The sequence below is a fragment of the Coregonus lavaretus genome (assembly GCF_964263955.1).
Source record: "Coregonus lavaretus genome assembly, chromosome: 10".
In the NCBI taxonomy this organism is placed as follows: domain Eukaryota; kingdom Metazoa; phylum Chordata; class Actinopteri; order Salmoniformes; family Salmonidae; genus Coregonus; species Coregonus lavaretus.
In genome coordinates, this window is record NC_139997.1 from 15,109,996 (window position 1) to 15,134,199 (window position 24,204).

Consider the following 24,204-nt stretch of genomic DNA (forward strand, 5'->3'; position numbering starts at 1 on the left):
AAAGGGAATTATATTACTCATTTGGAAATGTAGGTCTCTCTCTCTCTCTCTAATCTTGTATCCCTCTCCTCAAGGTCAAGCTGGACACCCTGGTCAACGACCACCAGCGCTCCCTGGAGGACCTGAAGGCCTCGCTGTCCAGCGGCTCGGCCAAAGGCCAGGAGCAGGACCCCCAGGAGCTGAGGACCACCCTGGAGAGCCTGCGCATGGAGCACCAGCTGGAGCTGGAGAATCTCAAGGCCAGGCACGAGATTGAGGCGGCCATGCTGGCCAAGGAGTGTGACGATCTGCGTTCCCGCTTGCAGGATGCCAAGGACCAGCTGGGCGAGAGCAGCCAGAACTGGAATAACCAGGCCCAGACAGAGGCCAGGAGTGATCAGCAGGCCCTGGAGCTGAGGGAGGTCTGGGAGGAGCTCCAGAAGGCCCAGCTGAGGGTGGGCGAGCTGGAGAGGCTGCAGGGCGAGCAGGACGGTGCCCGGGACGAGCTCCGGGAGCGCCTGGAGCTGGCTGAGAAGAAGATGGTGGACTACAAGGCCCTGCAGAAGGCCGAGGCCCAGAGCCGGGAGGAGCTCTACAGCCTGGAGGAGAAGCTGAGGGTAACTGAGAACCAACTGCAGGCGGTGCAGGATTACCACCACATGCCACAGGACGCCAACGTGAGTCCTCTGGGGGGATAGCTGTGGTAGCATTGGTTGTATATGCTATGCTGTGGTCCATATGAGATTAGAGTCTTGTGACCCAACTATAAAATTAACTAAGGTTGCGTTTAGAGTGGCGCTAAATCCTTATTCATGTGATCTAATGCTAGCTTTCTAGAAACACTCTTAGACAAGTAAGTAATTTCACTTCCACATGATATCTATGCTATTCTAGTTCCTTGTGTGTTTCCATATCTTTGTCCTCAATAAACAAATGAAGCATTGAATTGTCATGGATTTGCCTTCTAACTCTCAATTTTGTCTCCCTCTCAGGTTATAGAAAATAATGACATCTTGGAGGAAAAGATTAAGCTAAAACAGAATGTTGAAGGTATTGTAAATGTTAACCTGGTTAATTAAGTTGTATTGTTACTGTAAACATATTTTTATGTAAATTAGGATTCTTTTAGAGACCCTTAATGTCAAACCTGTGTTATAGTAAAGTATTTCAAATGTCAGACCTCTGTAGGCTTTTGATTGTACTTTGAGGACATTGCGTACCGTAAAACGTCAAAATTATGGGAATCATCCGTTTTTATTGCCAGGAAGAAACTGCTAGCCATTGGCTGCTAACAGCTGAGAGCTGCTAGCTAACTGGCATGCACAAAACAGTCAACAACTTCGGGAGTACAGACCCCCAGAAATTGAGAAGGGTCTATCTGCAGACTGTGTTTACTACATGCCGTGCCCACTTACATGCTGCGCCCACTTACTATATGCCACGCCCACTGTCATTGAGGCTGCAAGCTATCTAGGACACAGTGTCCTTCGCCCCCGCCTGCCGAGCCCTGCTTTCCCGCAGTTATTTTAACGTTACGGCAAAGGTATTCACTACCCGGTAGTGCGACGCGAGAGTTGGGTTGGCTACACTAGCTAGCTACTTCCCTCGCCATCACGTTAACAGAACAGGAAATCAGTGCTCGGCAGGTGGGGGTGAAGGACACTGTGTACCAGTGTCTATCTGCGGGTGCAGATCAGTGGGCGGCGGCATGTAGTAACTGCAGTCTGCAGATAGACATTATTGCAGAAATCGTCCGATCGTCCTCGTGGTGAAAGTAAGAACTGACGAAAATGCACAGTCAAAGAGGAGCATAATTATTCTGTCAAGGAGAGGCATACTAAAATAAAAGAAACGTGACACAGTTTGTAAAGGATAACACATTTAGTGCAGGAAATGAAGAAATTCATTAAAATGCTGGAAGTGAATGCTGGAATTAAACAAAATGTACTATGCAAATTAGCAAAAGCTGTGAAGTAGGAGCCTGGCTCAAATAGAATCCTGTCTCTAATAAGCGCCTGTTGTGTTCAGTGATTTAAGCAAATAAATGCCCAGGCTATTAATTGAAGTTTTACGGTAGTTAGATTCCAAGGTTTTTGACCAACGGTGGTTTCACGTTTCTTTCAGAAACTATGGAGAATCTGACCAAAAGTGAAAAAGAGGTCTCCACTCTCACATCACAGGTCGATGCCCTCAAATCACAGATAACTGGTAAATTATACTGCTATGACAACGATATGTTGCGTAAAAGGTGAAAAGAGACTCCGCACTCTGATGAAGACCTGATTGGTCGAGACGTTGTCAAATAAATTCCCATGGGAGCATAGAATGCAGTGTGTGAAGTATATTTTCACCTTTTATTGAACATTCTTTGATATCCAGAACCTGTTCAAGTCTATAGATGTACGTATGTAATCTTTTTTCTATCTATGATATTTTGCACTCCATGAATGTCTTGACAAATACGACACATTCACTCTCCATCAACTACATGTACAGTATTTGATTGCCTGAGAACATTTTCTCTCAAACATATTGCATGGAAAAAAATTTAATCCCTAAATTATAAAACTTAATTAATGAATAATGAAACAAGGTCTGATGAATAATACAAATATACAATTTCATTGACTGGTGACTGAATATACATGTCCTTTTTTTACCAAAAATATAAATGCAACGTGTAAAGTGTTGGTCTCATGTTTCATGAGCTGAAATAAAAGAACCTAGAAATGTTCCATATGCACAAAAAGTGCATTTCTCTCTAATTTTGTGCACAAATTTGTTTACATCCCTGTCAGTGAGAATTTATCCTTTGCCAAGATAATCCATCCACCTGCCACATGTGGCATATCAAGAAGCTGATTAAACAGCATGATCATTACACAGGTGCACCTTGTGCTGAGGACAATAAAAGGCCACTCTAAAATGTGCAGTTTTGTCACACAACACAATGCCACAGTTTTGAGGGAGCGTGTAATTGGCATGCTGACTACAGGAATGTCCACCAGAGCTGTTGCCAGAAAATAGAATGTTCTACCATAAGTCTCCTCACAACTGCAGACCACGTGTATGGAGTCGTGTGGGCAAGCGGTTTGCTGATGTCAACGTTGTGAACAGAGTGCCCCATGGTGGCGGTGGGGTTATGCTATGGGCAGGCATAAGCTACGGACAATGAACACAATTGCATTTTATCAATGGCAATTTGAATGCACAGAGATGCCGTGATGAGATCCTGAGGCCCATTGTCGTGCCATTCATCCGCCGCCATCACCTCATGTTTCAGCATGATAATGCACGGCCCCATGTCGCATGGATCTGTACACAATTCCTGGAAGCTGAAAATGTCCCAGTTCTTGCATGGCCTGCATACTCACCGTGTACCAGTGGCGGCTCCTGAAAAAATTCTCAGGAGGGGCAATTTTTCTGATGATTTAGGTGACCTACACACATTTAAAAAAAAGATATGTCCAGCAACAACATGAAGACAGGGGCAGCATATAAGTCAATACCAGAAGCATTTATTGACTGATCTCAAAAGTGTTGGCTTACCAGGGTTGGTGGAGCCCTCAGTTTCATCTTTGCCTCGCAAAGCTAACTCAAACACTCCGCAAAACTTCACACACTGGATTAGCCGGCTGAGGATGTGGCGGTTCTTGCTAATGTCGTAGTAAATATATTTGTTATAGTGAATATGGAATATGATATGTTGAGTAAAATGTTGTGCTAAGATCTATTTAGGTCAGGAGCTGGTTATAAGTTCTGTTCCTATCCAATAACAATGGACAAAAGGGTCCTATCTTGTCAGCCTTGTCAGCAGGTGGCCAAGGACAACACCCACGCCATAGGCCTCTCAGTTCTTCCAACTCACGAGTTCTTGCTCTGAGGACACACACACACACAAACACACACACACACACATCATCACTGTTAAACACACACACACACACACACATCATCACTGTTAAACACACACACACACACACACACAAAAATCCCCTCTCTTAGGCTGAACATTTGAAGACAGAGAACCCGACTCAGAGCCAATGCAACAGTGACAGTAGCCTGGAGGTGACCTCGCCCAACTCATCAGGACCAATCAGAAGATCAGAACTACTAGATTGAACCTACTTCATTTATTGCATAAAATGTCTGCACACAATGTTTCGGGGCTCTCTTCAGATAATAATAATAATAATAATAATAATATGCCATTTAGCAGACGCTTTTATCCAAAGCGACTTACAGTCATGCGTGCATACATTTTTGTGTATGGGTGGTCCCGGGGATCGAACCCACTACCTTGGCGTTACAAGCACCATGCTCTACCAGCTGAGCTACAGAAAGTGGATACTCATGGATGCGCATTGCAATTGTAAAATGTCAACACAATTGGAGACACCACGTCATTTTTGGAGACATGTTATTGACAGTAAACTTTTGTAGATGCGACTGCTAACTAAATAAAACATTTTAGCTGGCTAGCTAATCATCTTAGCTAAATGTGGGGCAAACAATTCAGTTATTTACCGTTAATTTGAGGGATTGGGGTGAAAGAAATCGAGTTACATAGTGATACTTTACGATATACTGTATTGACAATATCGCAATATTTTAGCGCTAGTTGGCTGTACCTGCACCAAAACACCATTATTGTTCCTTCATAGCTTGTTCTCAATCTTTTCACATTGGGAGCCAATTAGTTTTCAGCACTTTTATTTCCATGACTGATCAAAACTCGTTCTCATGGCTTTCTGATCCCTCTGCAACAGACATATGGTGCGCAATAAAATCACAGTATCGAATCGCAATACGTATAGAATCATGAGACTCGCAATGCTGATGCATATATCTTATCGTGAGGTTCCTGGCAATTCCCAGGCCAAGTTCATTTGCCACAACAAATCTATTCGCTAGCAAACGCGATGTCTTCTCCAAAACGACAATGTGTCTCCAGCAATGTTTACTTTTTTGACGTTCTATGGCATCTCCACTTTCCAAGCATATATGACCACATGTAATATTTTGGTAAGTGATGCAAATAGTGAACTATGTAGGGCCAGGATGTAAAATATATGTAGCTGCAGCAATTTCTCTTATCTGATATGGTAAGTAATGGGGCTTAATGTATAGCTCCCTAAGAGTTTGACGAACGGGTCCGTGAACGCGATTCCAGATATATTTACCTCTGAATAAACTGCCTTTATTACACCATATCCACATCCAGTAAACTTGTGATTATCAACACTAACCTCATCGTTGTGGCGGCGGACAGCTAGCCTGTATCCCTCATCATCCAGTTGAGTGAGTCGCAATGTCTTTTTTCGTTCGTACCAATTTTTGGAAAATCCTCGGGTGTAGGACTTTCCGCCTTTAGTAGAAACCTGTTGAATTATTAAATTTGGTCTGGGAGGTCCTAATTGTTTCGTTGCCAATTTATCTTAATTTGTTCGCCGACAAAAAGGAACTTCTTTCAAAGACACAATCGAGTTGGACTGAAGCCTAGCCATTTTGATAGTAGTAGTGAATTGATTGAGGCTGCTACCTGGTCTTTTCTTAGTTACGTTCATTCGTGGTTACGTTATGTATGACGAAAGCGCGTAAGTGCAAGCCCACAGACACCCATAGAGAATGTATTGAAAGCTTTGAAATTTGAAAAAAAAATATTTTACATTAGAGGCTATGAGAGACTTCTGGGCGATTTTCAACCTGACTGAAATCGCCCAAAAAACGGGCGGGGCCATTTGAAGCACGACTTTAGCCTGATTTGACATTTAGTGGCTGTCAGATCAGACGTGAACACTGATAACTGCTGTTGCCGTGATATAATTTTTTATAAATTTATAAAAAAAATATATTTATATATTTTTTTTTTTTTTTTTTTTTTATAATTGATTAGAAAAAAATCCCTTCCTTTTCCCGTTTGGCAGTGCGTCGCCCATATCGCCCTATTGAACAAGCCGTCCCTGGTTGCAGGCACTACAAAGTTAGGCCGCGTCGTGGTTTTGGCAGAACAATTGCCACAATGTGCGTGCAACAAAATGTGGCACTCTATCGTCTCCCAGTGGTGTAAAGTACTTATGTAAAAATACTTTAAAGTACTACTTAAGTCAGGTTTTTTTGGTATCTGTACTTATTTACATTTTTGACAACTTTTACTTTTACTCCACTACATTCCGAAAGAAAATAATGTACTTTTTACTCCATACATTTTCCCTGACACCCAAAAATACTTGTTACATTGCGAATGCTTAGCAGGGCAGGGGAATGGTCCAATTCACGTACTTGTCAAGAGAACATCCCTGGTTATCCATACTGCCTCTGATCTGGCGGGCTCACTAAACACAAATGCTTTGTTTGTAAATGATGTCTGAGGGTTGGAGTGTGCCCCTGGCTATACGTAAATTTAAAAAACAGGAACATCGTGCCGTCTGGTTTGCTTAATATAAGTCATTTGAAATTATTTATTTTGACTTTTGATACTTAATTACATTACCAATTACATTTACTTTTGATACTTCAGTATATTTAAAACCAAGTATTTTACTGGCTGATTTTTACTTTTACTTGAGTCATTTTCTATTAAGGTAACTTTACTTTTACTCAAATATGACAATTGGGTACTTTTTCCACCACTGTTGTCTCCTAGTGATAGTTTGTCACAGAAACCTGTCCCGCAACTGTAACATGAGTTTAATTGGCAAATCTAAAAAAACTTGTTTCTTGAACGGCAAACAGTGTATGTACCATGTAGCAAAGTACTAACACTGTAATTACACTGTACTTGCCTTTGTAACTACCACATAAATACATGGTTTCAGTGTAATTTAATATTAAGTGGTACCGAAGGCTGTTCAATACAAAAGTCAGGATATATGCGTTTGAGTAACGTAAAATGCACGCTTCTTTCATGATTCTCTTCCAGGTGCATGGTGGTGCAAATTCAGCCAATGGGATTCATCAACAGAATTCTTCCTTTACTCAAGATGTAGGTATTAATTAATCATAATAACACATCAATCACACATGTTATATGTCACATCAATTACATTTATCTTAACTCCATAGATCAGTTATAGATCAGTTAGTTACTCACTGTCTAGAGATTTACTAAATGCCATTATTGCCATTCCCACAATGAGTTACATAAATACAACATTAACGGACGGTTTACCTAACACAGATAAAGCCTAGTTCTAGACTTAAAAGCATGCTCAATAGAGAATCTCCATTTAAAATGCTTTTTATTCCAAGACGAGGCTTAGTCTGTGCCCTAAATGAATACTCTGACTGATATGTATTTGCTACATTATTTGAGCGTCTTCTTCAATTTTATGGCTTGCTCCCCAGGAACAACACTGATATAGGAGAAGAAGATCCCATCTTGAATTGGGGAAATGCAGAGGTACATTTTAAAAGAAGAAGAAGTCGGTACGACTTGGGACTAGCACTCCACTGGACTCCAGACTACATGTTCTGTTACAGTTACTACCAAAACAATGTCTCTCTATCTCAATATATACATTCATCTGTTGCAAAAAAGAAAAACACCCATTAGCCAAACTTAAGACAGCTTGAAGATACTGTAAAATGGTTGACGGAGATGGAGGTGAAAAATTATAGGTATGACTTTTGAAAACTGATACATACCCTGCCTACATACCCAAGGATGGTATTGGACATTTGGACATGGGATAACCTTTTATCTTAGTTTATTAGAGATCATGACCCGACGAGTCATGGTATGTATCAGTTCGAGAATTACGAATTGTGACTCCAGAGAATGAAATTACTCTGGTGTCTGATTGAAAACAAAGATGAAGAATTTGGCTTCAATCCATCACTTTTTGTTTTATTTATTTGCCACACTTATTTTTTATCCTTAGATTATTGTAGCTGATTTGATTTGGCCAGTGACGTTCACATTTTTTCATAGCGAACATGCTCTGTAGCGAACATGTGAATGAAACGGGGATGCTGCTGGATTTAGGCTGATGTTATGTCTACATATGAATATAGCTGCAATATCGGAAACTTGTGCATACTGTAAAAGTGTATTTAGCCAACTGAACCAATCCAACTCGGTGTCGTATGTGCACCAAATAGCTATCAGTTTAATGGTTTACTCATTTGAACTGAGTTATCCTTTAATTCCACTATGGCTTTACTGGATAGTGGGAAACCGCACCACTTTGTAGTGTTTTCATACACGCGAAAAAAATAATAATTCAAGTGTTGATCATTTATCTAAAGACATTTGACCCAATGTTTGTGAAATTTCAACCTGGATCAATGCCTTGGGATCACTTTGTCCTTTGATTCGAGTAGGCCACTCAACGGCTGTTTGGAGCACGATACAAACAATGGAACATTCAAGGCCTTTGTCCCAAATGGCACCCTATTCCCTATATAGTGCACTATTTTTGACCAGAAAAGTCGAGAAATATATAGGGAATAGAGTGCCATTAAGGATGGAGCCCTACTGTAACTGCTTCTTCCCTTCTGGATGCTCCCTCCCTTCTGGATGCTCCCTCCCTTCTGGATGTAAACAACTCCTAATCACAACGTACAGAATTGATACATTACGGTCTTCCAAATGTTATTATCTCCATTGAACAAGCCAACGGGGAGATTCTAAGTGCAGTCCATTACTTTATTCTTGGGAGGTTAGTTGATATTCTGGCTGTGTCTCAAATGGCACCCTATTCCCTACGTACAGTGAGCTCCAAAAGTATTTGGACAGTGACAAATGTTTTGTTGTTTTGTCTCTTTACTCCAGCACTTTGGATTTGAAATGGTACACTGACTATGAGGTTAAAGTGAAGACTGTCAGCTTTAATTTGACTGTATTTTCTTTCCAAATCGGGTGAACCATTTAGAAATTACAGCACTTTCTGTACATAATCCCCCCGTTTTAGGGGACCAAAAGTATTGGGACAAATTCACTTATATGTGTATTCAAGTAGTAAAAAGTTAAGTATTTGGTCCCATATTCATAGCACACAATGACTACATTAAGCTTGAATGCATTTGCTGTTTGTTTTGGTTGTGTTTCAGATTGTATTGTGTCATTTTGAAGTCACTTTTATTGTAAATAAGAATAGAATATGTTTCTAAACACTTCTACATTAATGTGGATGCTACCATGATTACGGATAATCCTGAATTAATTGTGAATAATGATGAGTGAGAAAGTTACAGACGCACAAATATCATACCCCCAAGACATGCTAACCTCTCACCATTACAATAACAGGGGAGGTTAGCATTTTTGGGGGGTATGATATTTATGCCTCTGTAACTTTCTCCCTCATCATTATTCACGAATCATTCAGGATGATCCGTAATCATGGTAGCATCCACATTAATGTAGAAGTGTTTAGAAACATATTAAATTCTTATTTACAATAAAAGTGACTCCAAAATGACACGATACATTATTTACCATTCACTTCTATTGGGCACAAAATTATCTGAAACACAACCAAAACAAACAGCAAATGCATCCAACAAATGTGTAGAGTCACAAGATTGATGTAGTTATTGCATGCTATGAATATGGGACCAAATACTTCACTTAATCCTACTTTAATACACATATAAGTGAATTTGTCCCAATACTTTTGGTCCCCTAAAATGGGGGGACTATGTACAGAAAGTGCTGTAATTTCTAAATGGTTCACCCGATTTGGAAAGAAAATACAGTCAAATTAAAGCTGACAGTCTTCACAATAACCTCATAGTCATTGTACCATTTCAAATCCAAAGTGCTGAAGTACAGAGCCAAAACAACAACAAAAAATGTCACTGTCCCAATACTTTTGGAGCTCACTTTATATTGTGCGCTACTTTTGACCAGGGCCCTATCGCTGGTCAAAAGTAGTGCACCATTTGGAACGCCGACTCTGTCTTTGGGAGAACATTATTTTGATGTGAGTAATGTGGAATGTAAGACTTTGGATTGACATTTCATAGACAAAGTGTAGGGCTGGCCTCCGGTCAGCGAAACTGAAGCTACAAATTGTCATTGGATATTGTATATTGCCTTTTTCAGATAGGAAACACTTCATACCCTTAATTGCTGTAATGATTTCAGAGATTGAGTCATTAAATGTTAACAATGTGGGCAAAGGATTATGGTGTTTTATTTCATGTGGACATGATATTTTCTGATGTGTTGTTAGGCCTTTATTCATCTCTCGTGGGCAGACTACGTAATGAGCAGCTGACCAAATACGCAAGGCTTTAGTTCTGGGTTAACTGAGATTAGGCCTTTATTGAACACCTATTCACCCATTTACAATTTTCTCACTCACAAATAAATCCTGTTTGTAGTGTTCTTACTTGGTGCCCGCATGCAGGCACACACACACACACACACACACTGCTAACACTAGCTCCCATTGATGACTAATGGTGTCACAATAACCATTTGGCTCAGTTGTGGAAGTGATGTATCATTCATGGGAAAATTGCCATGATAGAGACTGTGAAGCCAAAAAAAGTGCAGCAACAAATGGTGTGAAGGTGTTCAGAAATGTACTTCTAAAAGTTGGACCAGACAGAGTACAATACTGCACTCAAACACTAGGGGCAAAGTAGGCTGCTATTCATGATTTATGCACATGGCCAATGTCACCAAGTATATGAAGCGAGCCAGATCACATGCATAGGGACAGTTAGGGCACTGCTCAAGTGGCTGACCAAAATAGTTCACAATTCAACTTGATATCATACAGAGGTAAAGTATTGTTATCATATTACATGTTGAAATTGTATATTTTAGGTATTTCTTTTTCACTATAGTAGAGAGTCAATTCTAAAAAGCACCTAAATTAACCTGGCAAATAATACATTGTCCATTATATATAATACTCCTTTATAATAAATTATATTAGTCCCAATTAGTTTTAAAACCAATTTTTGTGCAGTCAAATCTAAACATTTAGTTATTTAGTTAAATGTTTAATGCAGACTGTGATATTTGTTTGTTTGTTTTTACAACAGGTTTACATCTGAAAAGTAAAATATCCTGTTTGTCTCATCACGTCCCTCTCCAGGCGAGTTTTCCCCCATGGTTTCCCAGAGGTTCCTTAATCCTAGCTATATGTAAATTACAGCCAATAGATGCTGTTGTTGAGTTGGGCTGGGATTAGCAGAGGCGAATGAGTTTCAATTTTAATGGATTAGCTACAGAACAAAGAAAGCGGACACACTCCACTGTTAAAGGAAATAGAAAAAACAGGGGAAATTGAAAAATAATCTCGGCGATAACGTTTTGCTAGCGAATTTTGTGCAATAATGATTCAGATTACAAGGTTTCGAAAACCCGATATTAATGCTAGATTTTAGATGGGAATTCTACCCAACAGTTTCGGTTGGATTAAACGGGGAATAACCATATTCCGGGATTGACACAGTAAAACAATTTAAACGTTGATGTTGGTAAGGTATGCCTCATGTTATTGTAATATTTATAAACATTCAAACATAAAACCGTGTCTTTTGTAAACACGTGACTTTATGACTGTACAAATTGTGAAATTACAGATTAGAATTCTGGGGGAGGAGATGGGCCAGCTCGATTGAACCATCGCGCTATTTTCATAGCTAGCTAGCTAGATGCAGACAATGGTATGGGCTAAATTACATTTCTGTAGCTAAATTGTGTATTTGATATGTGTACAGCCAACTGAGCAACTACAGAATGCATAATGATACGATATACGACGAGTCTTGGTTTGGTGTGCGCATGGATGGTTTAGATAACGTTAGCAAGAAAGAAAGCTAATTTAGCTAGCCAGCTATCCGGTCATTGTTTAGTTGCCTGTTATTAGCTAAAACAGATGGCGTATTACATTTTGTGTGTTGAGGATAAATGAAGACATTTTTCAAGAGCACGTCAACCATTTTACTTTAGTGAAAGCTTGCTGGGTAACTACCTAGCTAGTTAGCTAGCTAATTAAATTAGACTCAAGCGTTTTGTTCAATCTTGTCAAAATGATCTAGCGAACTAGCCAGCAAGCCCACATTGACATTGGTTGAAAAACACTTTCACAACTGTCATGCACTGTTTTGTCTTCCCAATCTCATCCACTATTTTTGCATTGATACTAGCTAGTCTTCTGTAGCTAACGTTAGGTAGTTAGCCTACATAGCTAGCTAGGTAGCTACAGTCAGGATGCAAAACTCCCCCAATGTAGCTAGCTAGCAAACCTGGAGTTGGGCGTGTAGCTAGCTAGCAAGTTTACTAGCCAGCAGATTCCGACCCTACTGATATTACGATTGTTTATGGTGAGCTGCACTGGGGTCGAACGCAATAATGGTTAGATTAAGACAATGCGGAGCAGGAACGAGATATAGGTCGGAAAACGTACCTCAATGCAGGGATGGGATGTGCCACTGTTCTCCAAATTTGACCTATATCCAAACTGATACATCAAGAAGATTGAAAAACTGCTAGTTTATCCCACAATGGCTGCTGTGGCTACTGCTAGCTAGCATGAGGATGAAAAGGCAGTTTTCCGGAAAAACTTGCATTTGTTCAATCTTCCCGGTGTAACAGTTAGGATAATAGGACAATTCGGAGTACAATGCAATTTCTAATCCCTGGATTGAGGTATGTGTTTGACCCAGTGCCGCTCAGTGTAAACAAGCGTAATGGTAGGGTCGTAATCTGCTGGCTAGCTAGTTTACTATCATGTCATGAGTTTGTTTGAGTTCACCTCAAACAAGCTTCACATGCAGTTTACCCAATGCGTGCAAGGTCTTCTGATGTTACCTGAGACATGATATAAGGAAGCTAGCTACAGTAACCTATCCCATGCTTAAATAAAAAAAACATTTAGCAGACACTCTTATCCAGAGCGATTTACAGGAGAAATTAGAGTTAAGTGCCTTGCTCAAGGACCTGTGGTTACTGGCCCAATGCTCTTAACCGCTAGGCTACCTCAGTAAATGTTACTAGTAGGGATGTGACAAATGGACAATTTTGCTTAAAGGTGCTACACATAGGATATTCTGGAATTTTTGCATTGTAATTTCAGAAAATGTTCATAATATATCTGCAGCAATAGTGGAATGATAGTGTTTCACAGTATTACTTACCCGCCAGTTTTGTGATATTCATCTATTGATTTCTCCCGCTGGGCTGACATCTGTTGTTAAAATGGGAAAGCTGTTTTGACTTTATTGCTGTGTTGTCTAGGGAAATCGGGTTAAATTGCCAATGTAGAAATCGCTCTGTCATTTCCTGGTTGCTAAAATTCTACACTGTTCGCTCAATTGCAGTTTACGTGAGAAAATATATTTTCAATTTCAATAACAAACAATATAGATTTTACAGCTGTTTGAAGCTGGTGGACCAAAACCGAAAGTAAAAGGCTCAAGTGCGAGTCTCCGCCAAGTTGCGGTGGATGGGGGAGATTTGTTTTGAATGCAGCCTAATGCTGTTGTAATTCACCTAGCTTCCATTTAATGTTTAAACTACCATTTAAAAAAAATCTGTTTTCCGTTTAAACAACAAGAAAAAAAACATAAAATTCCACGTCAATTCACAATGCAGAATAATGGTCCTATTACATACAGTTGAAGTCGGAAGTTTACATACACTTAGGTTGGAGTCATTAAAACTTGTTTTTCAACCACTCCACAAATTTCTTGTTAACAAACTATAGTTTTGGTAAGTCGGTTAGGACATCTACTTTGTGCATGACACAAGTAATTTTTCCAACAATTGTTTACAGACAGATTATTTCACTTAGAAATCACTGTATCACAATTCCAGTGGGTCAGAAGTTTACATACACTAAGTTGACTGTGCCTTTAAACAGCTTGGAAAATTCCATAAAATGATGTCATGGCTTTAGAAGCTTCTGAATTTACATAATTTGAGTCAATTGGATGTGTACCCGTGGATGTATTTCAAGGCCTACCTTTAAACTCAGTGCCTCTTTGCTTGACATCATGGGAAAATCAAAAGAAATCAGCCGAGACCTCAGAAAAAAAATGTGTGGACCTCCACAAGTCTGATTCATCCTTGGAAGCAATTTCCAAACGCCTGAAGGTACCACATTCATCTGTACAAATAATAGTATGCAAGTATAAACAATATGGGACCACGCAGCCGTCATACCGCTAAGGAAGGAGATGCGTGCTGTCTCCTAGAGATGAACGTACTTTGGTGTGAAAAGTGCAAATCAATCCCAGAACAACAGCAAAGGACCTTGTGAGGATGCTGGAGGAAACGGGTACAAAAGTATCTATATCCACAGTAAAACGAGTCCTATATCGACATAACCTGAAAGGCCGCTCAGCGAGGAAGAAGCCACTGCTCCAAAACCGCCATAAAAAAGCCAGACTGCGGTTTGCAACTGCACGTGGGGACAAAGATCATACTTTTTGGAGAAATGTCCTCTGGTCTGATGAAACAAAAATAGAATGGTTTGGCCATGATGACCTTCGTTATGTTTGGAGGAAAAGGGGGTTCTTGCAAGCCAAAGAACACCATCCCAACCGTGAAGCACGGGGGTGGCAGCATCGTGCTGTCGGGATGCTTTGCTGCAGGAGGGACTGGTGCACTTCACAAAATAGATGGCATCATGAGGAAGGAAAATAAAATTATGTGTGTATATATAGAAGCAACATCTCAAGACATCAGTCAGGAAGTTAAAGCTTGGTCGCAAATGGGTCTTCCAAATGGGCAATGACCCCAAGCATACTTCCAAAGTTGTGGGAAAATGGCTTAAGGACAACAAAGTCAAGGTATTGGAGTGGCCATCACAAAGCCCTGACCTCAATCCTATAGAACATTTGTGGGCAGGACTGAAAAAGTGTGTGCGAGCAAGGAGGCCTACAAACCTGACTCAGTTACACCAGCTCTGTCAGGAGGAATGGGCCAAAATTCACCCAACTTATTGTGGGAAGCTTGTGGAAGGCTACTCGAAACGTTTGACCCAAGTAAAACAATTTAAAGGCAATGCTACCAAATACTAATTGAGTGTATGTAAACTTCTGACCCACTGGAAATGTGATGAAATAAATAAAAGCTAAAATAAATCATTCTCTCTACTATTATTCTGACATTTCACATTCTTAAAATTAAGATGTGATCCTAACTGACCTAAGACAGGGCCTTTTTACTAGGATTTAATGTCAGGAATTGTGAAAAATTGAGTTTAAATGTATTTGACTAAGGTGTATGTAAACTTTCGACTTCAACTGTATGTATGACTGCTAGGGCGGGCAATTAAGTTATATCTACCGCAGTCATATACTCTTGAAAGTGCCTCGGCTACAGCATGTTTGTTTGTCTGTAAGGGTACACTACGGCTTTTTAAATGCCGACACGAAACCTTCTCAGGAGATAGTTGCGAAGCTCCACTGAACGTGCATATTACCATTTTTTTAATATATATTTTTTACCCTTATTTTACCAGGTAAATTGACTAAGAACACATTCTCATTACTTTTCTGTAAAGGAATACCGCTTCTGAAGCGGGACTAATGTCCATCACTAGGCGACCAGAACTGTCAATCAAATAATCTCGAGCTGACCACTCCTAAAAAAGTACTTTAATGTTTGTTAAATACTGTGACTTACCAAGACATTTAGTAGAAAGAAAACACATCTTCCGCTAGGAATCAACTCCTAAGATTCAGTATTTCTGGAATGGAGACTGATTAGTTGACATACTTCCAAGAACACAAACGTTTGCATCTTTCATAGCGAGCTAGCGAGGGACGGAGAGAGAGGGGAGGGGCATAGTATAGGCAGGTCGGCCACCAGGCAGACGGAGTAGAACCGTGCACTAAGCCTATCTATCAGCAATCAAAAACTGTATCTTGCAATGGAATGTTGTATTTTGCAATTTCTTGGCTTGCCATGTCATGCAACTTCAGTAAAGCAGGGCCTACCATCAATGAATAGGCTAGGATATTCTACACACAACAGACTGAACAAATGCTTGCATCATTAGCAAAGAAAAAGAGCAGGTGAGCCAGCTACACTGTGATTTTAATTTTGTGGGGGAAAACAAAAAAACAGTTTTTCCATTAGGGATTTTTCTTAGCGTTAAGGATCCCAATCACACCTAGTTACAAGAGTTATAGCTAGCTAGATAGCCTACCCCTTCTCCAGTAGTTGATATGAAGGTAGCTAGCTAGGAGCTTTGAACTGTATCAATACAATTGAAGTTGCTTGCTAAAGGCAAAAATGCATATTTTTCTGGATATTGTGCTTGTGCATTTGTGTACCTTATGCATTTGTAATTTCACTTAGTCGAAACGACCATATGCCAAAATATTTGCACCTCGGTGAACTTTACATTTAAGGGGGGGGGGTAGAAGGATTACTGTTATACTATTCCAGGTATTCCTTACAGAGGTAGGGTTTCAATTGTCTCCAGAAGGTGGTCAGTGACTCCGCTGTCCTGGCGTCGTGGGGGAGCTTGTTCCACCATTGGGGTGGACTTCAAGTGAAATGGTTTGAAAACATACCTCGATCCAGGGATGGAAGGTGTCGCTGTACTCCTAATTATCCCACAACAATTTACGCCAAATCGAGAAGATTGAAATACTGCTAGTTTCTAATTAAAATGCCTTTTTCGTCCTCATACTAGGTAGTTAATGCTAAAGCAGACCATTTAATTCCACAACACTTCCGGCACCTTCTCACCCCAATGTTAGGCATCGCATTTTCATGGAATCCAATGGGCTGCTTACGCATTAGCTAGCCTAGCATGCTGACAGAAAAGCAAGTTTAATTAAAAACTAGCCATATTCCAATCTTCTCGAAATGCCATAAATTGTTGTGGGATAATTAGGAGTACAAAGGTACGTTTTCAAAACATTTTCCTTGAAGTTCACTGAGGTTTAACTAATGGTTGTTTCAACTAGGAGAGCATACCTTCCAGTCTAAATGTGTTGGCTATATCTTCACCTGCTACAGGTTGTCACATAAAATAATTAGCTTAAGCTCTGCAAAAAAGTAAATATGATTTTAAAAGTATTTTGTGAAAGCCACAGGTCCATTTCAATTATTAGGACGTTATCTATTATCATTGGATTCCATGAAAAAGGACTCTAAGATAACCTGCCTAAATTACTACCGACCCGTAGCACTGACGTCTGTAGCCATGAAGTGCTTTGAAAGGCTGGTCATGGCTCACATCAACAGCATTATCCCAGAAACCCTAGACCCACTCCAATTTGCATACCGCCCCAACAGATCCACAGATTATGCAATCTCTATCGCACTCCACACTGCCCTTTCCCACCTGGACAAGAGGAACACCTACGTGAGAATGCTATTCATTGACTACAGCTCAGCATTCAACACCATAGTGCCCTCTAAGCTCATCACTAAGCTAAGGATCCTGAGACTAAACACCTTCCCTCTGCAACTGGATCCTGGACTTCCTGACGGGCCGCCCCCAGGTGGTAAGGGTAGGTAACAACACATCTGCCACACTGATCCTCAACACGGGAGCCCCTCAGGGGTGCGTGCTCAGTCCCCTCCTGTACTCTCTGTTCACCCATGACTGCATGGCCAGGCACGACTCCAACACCATCATTAAGTTTGCCGACGACACAACAGTGGTAGGCCTGATCACCGACAACGATGAGACAGCCTATAGGGAGGAGGTCAGAGATCTGGCCGTGTGGTGCCAGGACAACAACCTCTCCCTCAACGTGACCAAGACAAAGGAGATGATTGTGGACTACAGGAAAAAAAATAGGACTGAGCACGCCCCCATTCTCATCGACGGGGCTGTAGTGGAACAGGTTGAGAGCTTCAAGTTCCTTGGTGTCCACATCACCAACGAACTATCATGGTCCAAACACACCAAGACAGTCGTGAAGAGGGCACGACAAAGCCTATGGAGACTAAAAAGATTTGGCATGGGTCCTCAGATCCTCAAAAAATTATACAGCTGCACCATCGAGAGCATCCTGACTGGTTGCATCACCGCCTGGTATGGCAACTGCTTGGCCTCCGACCGCAAGGCACTACAGAGGGTAGTGCGTACGGCCCAGTACATCACTGGGGCAAAGCTTCCTGCCATCCAGGACCTCTATACCAGGCGGTGTCAGAGGAAGGCCCTCAAAATTGTCAAAGACTCCAGCCACCCTAGTCATAGACTGTTCTCTCTGCTACCGCACGGCAAGCGGTACCGGAGTGCCAAGTCTAGGTCCAAAAGACTTCTCAACAGCTTCTACCCCCAAGCCATAAGACTCCTGAACAGCTAATCATGGCTACCCGGACTATTTGCACTGCCCCCCCACCCCATCCTTTTTACGCTGCTGCTACTCTGTTAAGTATTTATGCATAGTCACTTTAACTCTACCCACATGTACATATTACCTCAACTACCTCAACTAGCCGGTGCCCCCGCACATTGACTCTGCAACGGTACCCCCCTGTATATATAGCCTCCCTACTGTCACTTTATTTTACTTCTGCTCTTTTTTTTCTCAACACTTTTTTTGTTGTTACTTTTTTTGTTGTTGTTTTATTCTTACTTTTTTTGTTTAAAATAAATGCACTGTTGGTTAAGGGCTGTAAGTAAGCATTTCACTGTAATGTCTGCACCTGTTGTATTCGGCGCATGTGACCAATAAGATTTGATTTGATTTGATCTTTCCAATTTTTTTATGATCCTAAGATTTTATTTCACCTCATGTAGTCTACCTACTTGAATTGCAGGCCTTCTTGCTGTCATTAATCTTGAAGATTCTAGATATGCTATGTTGTCTAGGTCAGTCTTTTTCAAACCTATCCTCAGGGACATCCAGACATTTCCAATTTTGTTGTAGCCCTGAACTAGCACACCTGAATCAAGTAGTTAAGGCAGAGACGGTAGAGATGAAATAAGTAGACCAGAGGCCGCTATTGGGCAAAATCTCGTTCACCCAAGTACTTCTTTGCAGCTGCCACCACAACATCTATTTTCTGTGATTTACATTCCATTTCTGCATTACAGTTGATAACCATGGCTATCAACGCTAAGAAGCCAACCTTACTAAAGGGTCGTCACTAGTTACCAAAGTCATAAACCCCGCTTATTTCTACAATTTCTCTTCTTAAAATATGATTTTAAACCTAACCTTAATCACACTGCTAACCTTGTGCCTAACCTTAAATGAAGACCAAAAACCACATTTTAGTTTTCATGAATTTTTATGATATAGCCAATATTGACTTTGTGGCTGTGGTAAATAGTAGAAACCTTACTGAAGCGCATTATTCCTATCACTCTATTGGCCTCGGCCTACTCACAGGGAACCTCTTAGGATCCCTCTCCCTTGACCCATCTTCCTCTACTACTCTCTTCACTGCCTCAGCATATGACACCTGTACTACTTGGGGCGCTACAGTGCGACCATTCTACTCACATATACGGCTGAATATTTTTGCTGTGCAACCTGGAATTATTATTTGGGAGCACCAGTGCACCTAGAAAAAGTAAGGATTCTTGTTTATTACCTCAAATATGTTTCATTGTGCTCCTAAATGTCTTTGTATGCGCTTACAGGTTTCAACTTAGGTGCACACGTGCTCCTTGTAAAAAAGGCCAGCGTAGTGCCCTGCAACTCTGACCCTGGCAACCTCGACCTGCCTGTCTCTCACTGGACACTTCTGATCTCCAGCAACATGGGTACCCCTACAGTTAACACGCACATCTTTTCTCATCAATAATACATATTCCTTTGACACATCTTAACTTTACTTTGTTGGGTAAAGACTCTGCATCAAAACTCAGCAGGACAGACTGTGTCTTATCTGTTTCACAACGCTCTCCACCGGGTCTGCGTCGCATCAAACTGCGGGCGTCACAGACACAGGGAATCTTCAATTTCCGGAATCTTCAATTTCCGTTGATCATCAACACCCGTTGATCATCAACCACCCCAGTTATCACCCCTTTCAACGCCGCCCTGCTTCGGAGAGCAAAGCAAGTCACAGTTCTTGTCCCGAAGCGCAAAGCAATTTCTGAGCTACCGAAGTATGTTTATTTTTATTTCGTACTTGAAGCCAATCTTCCTCATCACACCGCTTCCCTCTACATTCTTCCTTGCTGTCCATTTCCACATCTCCACGCTCTTTCCGCTCCTTCATCCGCTGTAGTAGCAAACTGTTATAATCGTTCTTGTATCTTGAATTTGACACCATATCGCGTCAACTCAAAAAGCTCTACTAGCTGCCATTACCCGGTCTGGGCGTTCCCTCTCTCATGGGACCATCATTGAGCATGCTTTCCCACGTTAGCTCACCCGGGAAAGCATGCTCACGCGAGAGAAGGAACGCCTACTTACACTTACACTGACCGGAACCTTGACCATTCTTTTCAATGGTAAACAGCTTTTATGCAACATCTTCATTATCCACCATCTTTGGTTAAGGGCTTAATGATTAAGCTAGTTGACAAGTTGAATCAGGTGGGCTAGTTCTGGAATAGTTGAACTACATGGAACGGCTTCAAACATATCCTCTGGGAACCTCAGTTGTTCCATGTATTTGAACTATTCCAGAACTAGCTGGATCTCCAAACTGCGTTCCCCTGCTCAGACGTTGCAATCAACAACCAATGTGTGCCACGTCATCGACTGTCAGTCGGGCACCAGACTACTATACCATATGATGTGGTTAGCTGATGCGTAAAATACCTATCCAGGTGTTGTAAGATCTGGCATGCATCAGCAACATTTGAGCAGAGGAATGGCTAGAATGACTAATGGCTAGGCCTATTCCACAATGCAGGCATAATAGCCTAGCTGATGCATGTCTACAGCCTAGTAGGCCTACTACAGCCTCTGGGATCATGCCTGGCATGCCCAAAGTTCAACATAATTAAAAGTCAATGATCAGCACTGAGCCTAACGATTTAGATACAGTTGTGGTCTTCAAAAGGTCTGCGACTGGAAATGCTTGTTAAGGGGTATAAGCAAAGTAGTGTGTATCAATGGCAGCGAGTGCCACAAGCCTCTTAGTGAAAAACCAGCTCAGAAAACCCTGATACCCCTTCTTCTGAGAACATTGTAGCCTAATAACTCTGGCTAAACACGCTTGGGCAATTATTCAACAAGTAAAGGATCAGCTCAGCCCTCTGTAGCCTGGAGAGGTTTGCATGGCATGAAGAAAATAACAGTGCTGGCTTCCCAGGGGGGACTCAAATGGGTTAGGATGTCATTAGCTGGAGCATTTAAGCATGGCAGCCAGAGCAGCGTTGTATCATTTTAAGATCAGGGTGTACTCTCATACCAGGGAAGTGTTCTGAAGTGTAGCCGTACTGTTGTGGTTCCTTTTTGTTTCTTAGGTAGAGGCTGGTTTATCTCACAATCAAGGCACAGGCAAAACATTTTAGGTGCTGTAGCCTGGTGGTATCATAAATGTTTTTGTAGGACTAAGCTATATTTGGGCTACAGTCTGAAATTATTTGCTGTAAGGCGAGAGAGGCTACTATTGCAACCAGTTGAATTGTTTTTGTTTTGTCCTTGCCAAAGTCAAAGATGGCCATGTTTTTTTTAGAATGGCCCTTTTGTATTCCTATATATTATAAATTACCAAAGCAACAAACCTACATCTCTTTCAGTCACATGCACCTACATTAATAATTGTGTTTGACATTTAGAAGCTAAATTAGAACCGAAACCATATTGGGTAATTAGCATTTTTCCAACTCGACATCAGTGGCTTTGTCAATTTCTAAAATACTTCCTTTGAGTTCACTAGTGGTGGCTTCCTTTGGCTGCAAACAAAATGACGGCGCCCCCCTTCTCTAATTTTTTTGTGCCTCTTTTGTCTTAAAGATAGGAGTGAAAGAGGCCATCTATTTCAGTGGTGTAATAGTTTTCAAGGGGGCTTATGTTTGCTGTTGGCTCAGGGGAGGCCCTATTCAGACAGGCATATTGGTCTCTCTCTCTGCCCTCCCTCACTGTGGAGTCTGTGGTTTGGGGCTGCCCGGAGAGGCTAGGATAATGTTTCCCAGTGTCTGGAGAGATTAAAGGCCAGAGCTGCATTGTTCAAATGCCTCGAGATTAGTATCCAAGGAGACGGATTGCAGTTGCCATGAGAACGCAGCTCCTGGAATTAGGATTTTTTGTTATGCCCCACTCTTTTCCTCCCTCTTATTTACCCTGTCTTTCCTTGACTTTGTATTGACACTGATTGTACTGTGTATTGTCCAGTTAACATGTTTGTGATAAATGTTAGGCCTACTCCCCTGCAAATAGGCTAATTGACCCTTTGCTAAACCCCTCCCCCTTGGTTACTGTTGAACATTTCCATGTAAAAAGCCCCACGAGCACTAACGTGAAGTTCATAGGAGCACATCAAATTTGGTGTCAGATGATAGCTAAGAGTCTATTTATTTTATTTTATTAGGACATACAGTGGGGAAAAAAAGTATTTAGTCAGCCACCAATTGTGCATGTTCTCCCACTTAAAAAGATGAGAGAGGCCTGTCATTTTCATCATAGGTACACGCCAACTATGACAGACAAATAGAGATTTTTTTTCTCCAGAAAATCACATTGTAGGATTTTTTATGAATTTATTTGCAAATTATGGTGGAAAATAAGTATTTGGTCACCTACAAACAAGCAAGATTTCTGGCTCCCACAGACCTGTAACTTCTTCTTTAAGAGGCTCCTCTGTCCTCCACTCGTTACCTGTATTAATGGCACCTGTTTGAACTTGTTATCAGTATAAAAGACACCTGTCCACAACCTCAAACAGTCACACTCCAAACTCCACTATGGCCAAGACCAAAGAGCTGTCAAAGGACACCAGAAACAAAATTGTAGACCTGCACCAGGCTGGGAAGACTGAATCTGCAATAGGTAAGCAGCTTGGTTTGAAGAAATCAACTGTGGGAGCAATTATTAGGAAATGGAAGACATACAAGACCACTGATAATCTCCCTCGATCTGGGGCTCCACGCAAGATCTCACCCCGTGGGGTCAAAATGATCACAAGAACGGTGAGCAAAAATCCCAGAACCACACGGGGGGACCTAGTGAATGACCTGCAGAGAGCTGGGACCAAAGTAACAAAGCCTACCATCAGTAACACACTACGCCGCCAGGGACTCAAATCCTGCAGTGCCAGACGTGTCCCCCTGCTTAAGCCAGTACATGTCCAGGCCCATCTGAAGTTTGCTAGAGTGCATTTGGATGATCCAGAAGAGGATTGGGAGAATGTCATATGGTCAGATGAAACCAAAATAGAACTTTTTGGTCAAAACTCAACTCGTCGTGTTTGGAGGACAAAGAATGCTGAGTTGCATCCAAAGAACACCATACCTACTGTGAAGCATGGGGGTGGAAACATCATGCTTTGGGGCTGTTTTTCTGCAAAGGGACCAGGACGACTGATCCGTGTAAAGGAAAGAATGAATGGGGCCATGTATTGTGAAATTTTGAGTGAAAACCTCCTTCCATCAGCAAGGGCATTGAAGATGAAACGTGGCTGGGTCTTTCAGCATGACAATGATCCCAAACACACCGCCCGGGCAACGAAGGAGTGGCTTCGTAAGAAGCATTTCAAGGTCCTGGAGTGGCCTAGCCAGTCTCCAGATCTCAACCCCATAGAAAATCTTTGGAGGGAGTTGAAAGTCCGTGTTGCCCAGCGACAGCCCCAAAACATCACTGCTCTAGAGGAGATCTGCATGGAGGAATGGGCCAAAATACCAGCAACAGTGTGTGAAAACCTTGTGAAGACTTACAGAAAACGTTTGACCTGTGTCATTGCCAACAAAGGGTATATAACAAAGTATTGAGAAACTTTTGTTATTGACCAAATACTTGTTTTCCATCATAATTTGCAAATAAATTCATAAAAAATCCTACAATGTGATTTTCTGGATTTTTCTTTCTCATTTTGTCTGTCATAGTTGACGTGTACCTATGATGAAAATTACAGGCCTCTCTCATCTTTTTAAGTGGGAGAACTTGCACAATTGGTGACTGACTAAATACTTTTTTTCCCCACTGTATACTGTATACACTTTTCAAAAGTGTGCCATCCTAAAAATGTGGATTAATTAAAGGCTTTGATTTCTGGTCAAACAGATGAAAAGGTGGTCTTAGAAAACATCTAGCATAAAAACTCTGAAAGTGTATTAGAAATACATCAAAACACAATAATGTTGAAGTAAAGACCCTGCCAACGAATATCAACATTTTATATTTAGTTTTGCAGAAATTATTTTCCTTCTGTAAGGTAAA

At 41.2% G+C, this 24,204-nt stretch overlaps 2 protein-coding genes across 2 annotated transcripts in view; both read left to right on the top strand.

Annotated features, from left to right (window-relative positions):
* The window catches only part of LOC311135843 (CAP-Gly domain-containing linker protein 2-like), a gene marked incomplete at its 3' end in the record, with an annotated part of 100,003 nt that extends 93,024 nt beyond the window's left edge, over window positions 1-6,979 (top strand). The window contains exons 11-15 of the mRNA XM_084169873.1: window positions 75-656; window positions 972-1,029; window positions 2,104-2,187; window positions 6,626-6,630; window positions 6,902-6,979. Coding sequence (XP_084025999.1) covers window positions 75-656; window positions 972-1,029; window positions 2,104-2,187; window positions 6,626-6,630; window positions 6,902-6,979 — 807 coding nt within the window. The remainder of the gene's footprint in view (window positions 1-74; window positions 657-971; window positions 1,030-2,103; window positions 2,188-6,625; window positions 6,631-6,901) is intronic.
* Window positions 6,980-11,142: 4,163 nt separating this feature from the next.
* LOC311136664 (general transcription factor II-I repeat domain-containing protein 1-like) overlaps window positions 11,143-24,204 on the top strand; it is a 55,388-nt gene continuing 42,326 nt past the window's right edge. The window contains exon 1 of the mRNA XM_084170878.1: window positions 11,143-11,426. Coding sequence (XP_084027004.1) covers window positions 11,416-11,426 — 11 coding nt within the window. The 5' untranslated portion in view covers window positions 11,143-11,415. The remainder of the gene's footprint in view (window positions 11,427-24,204) is intronic.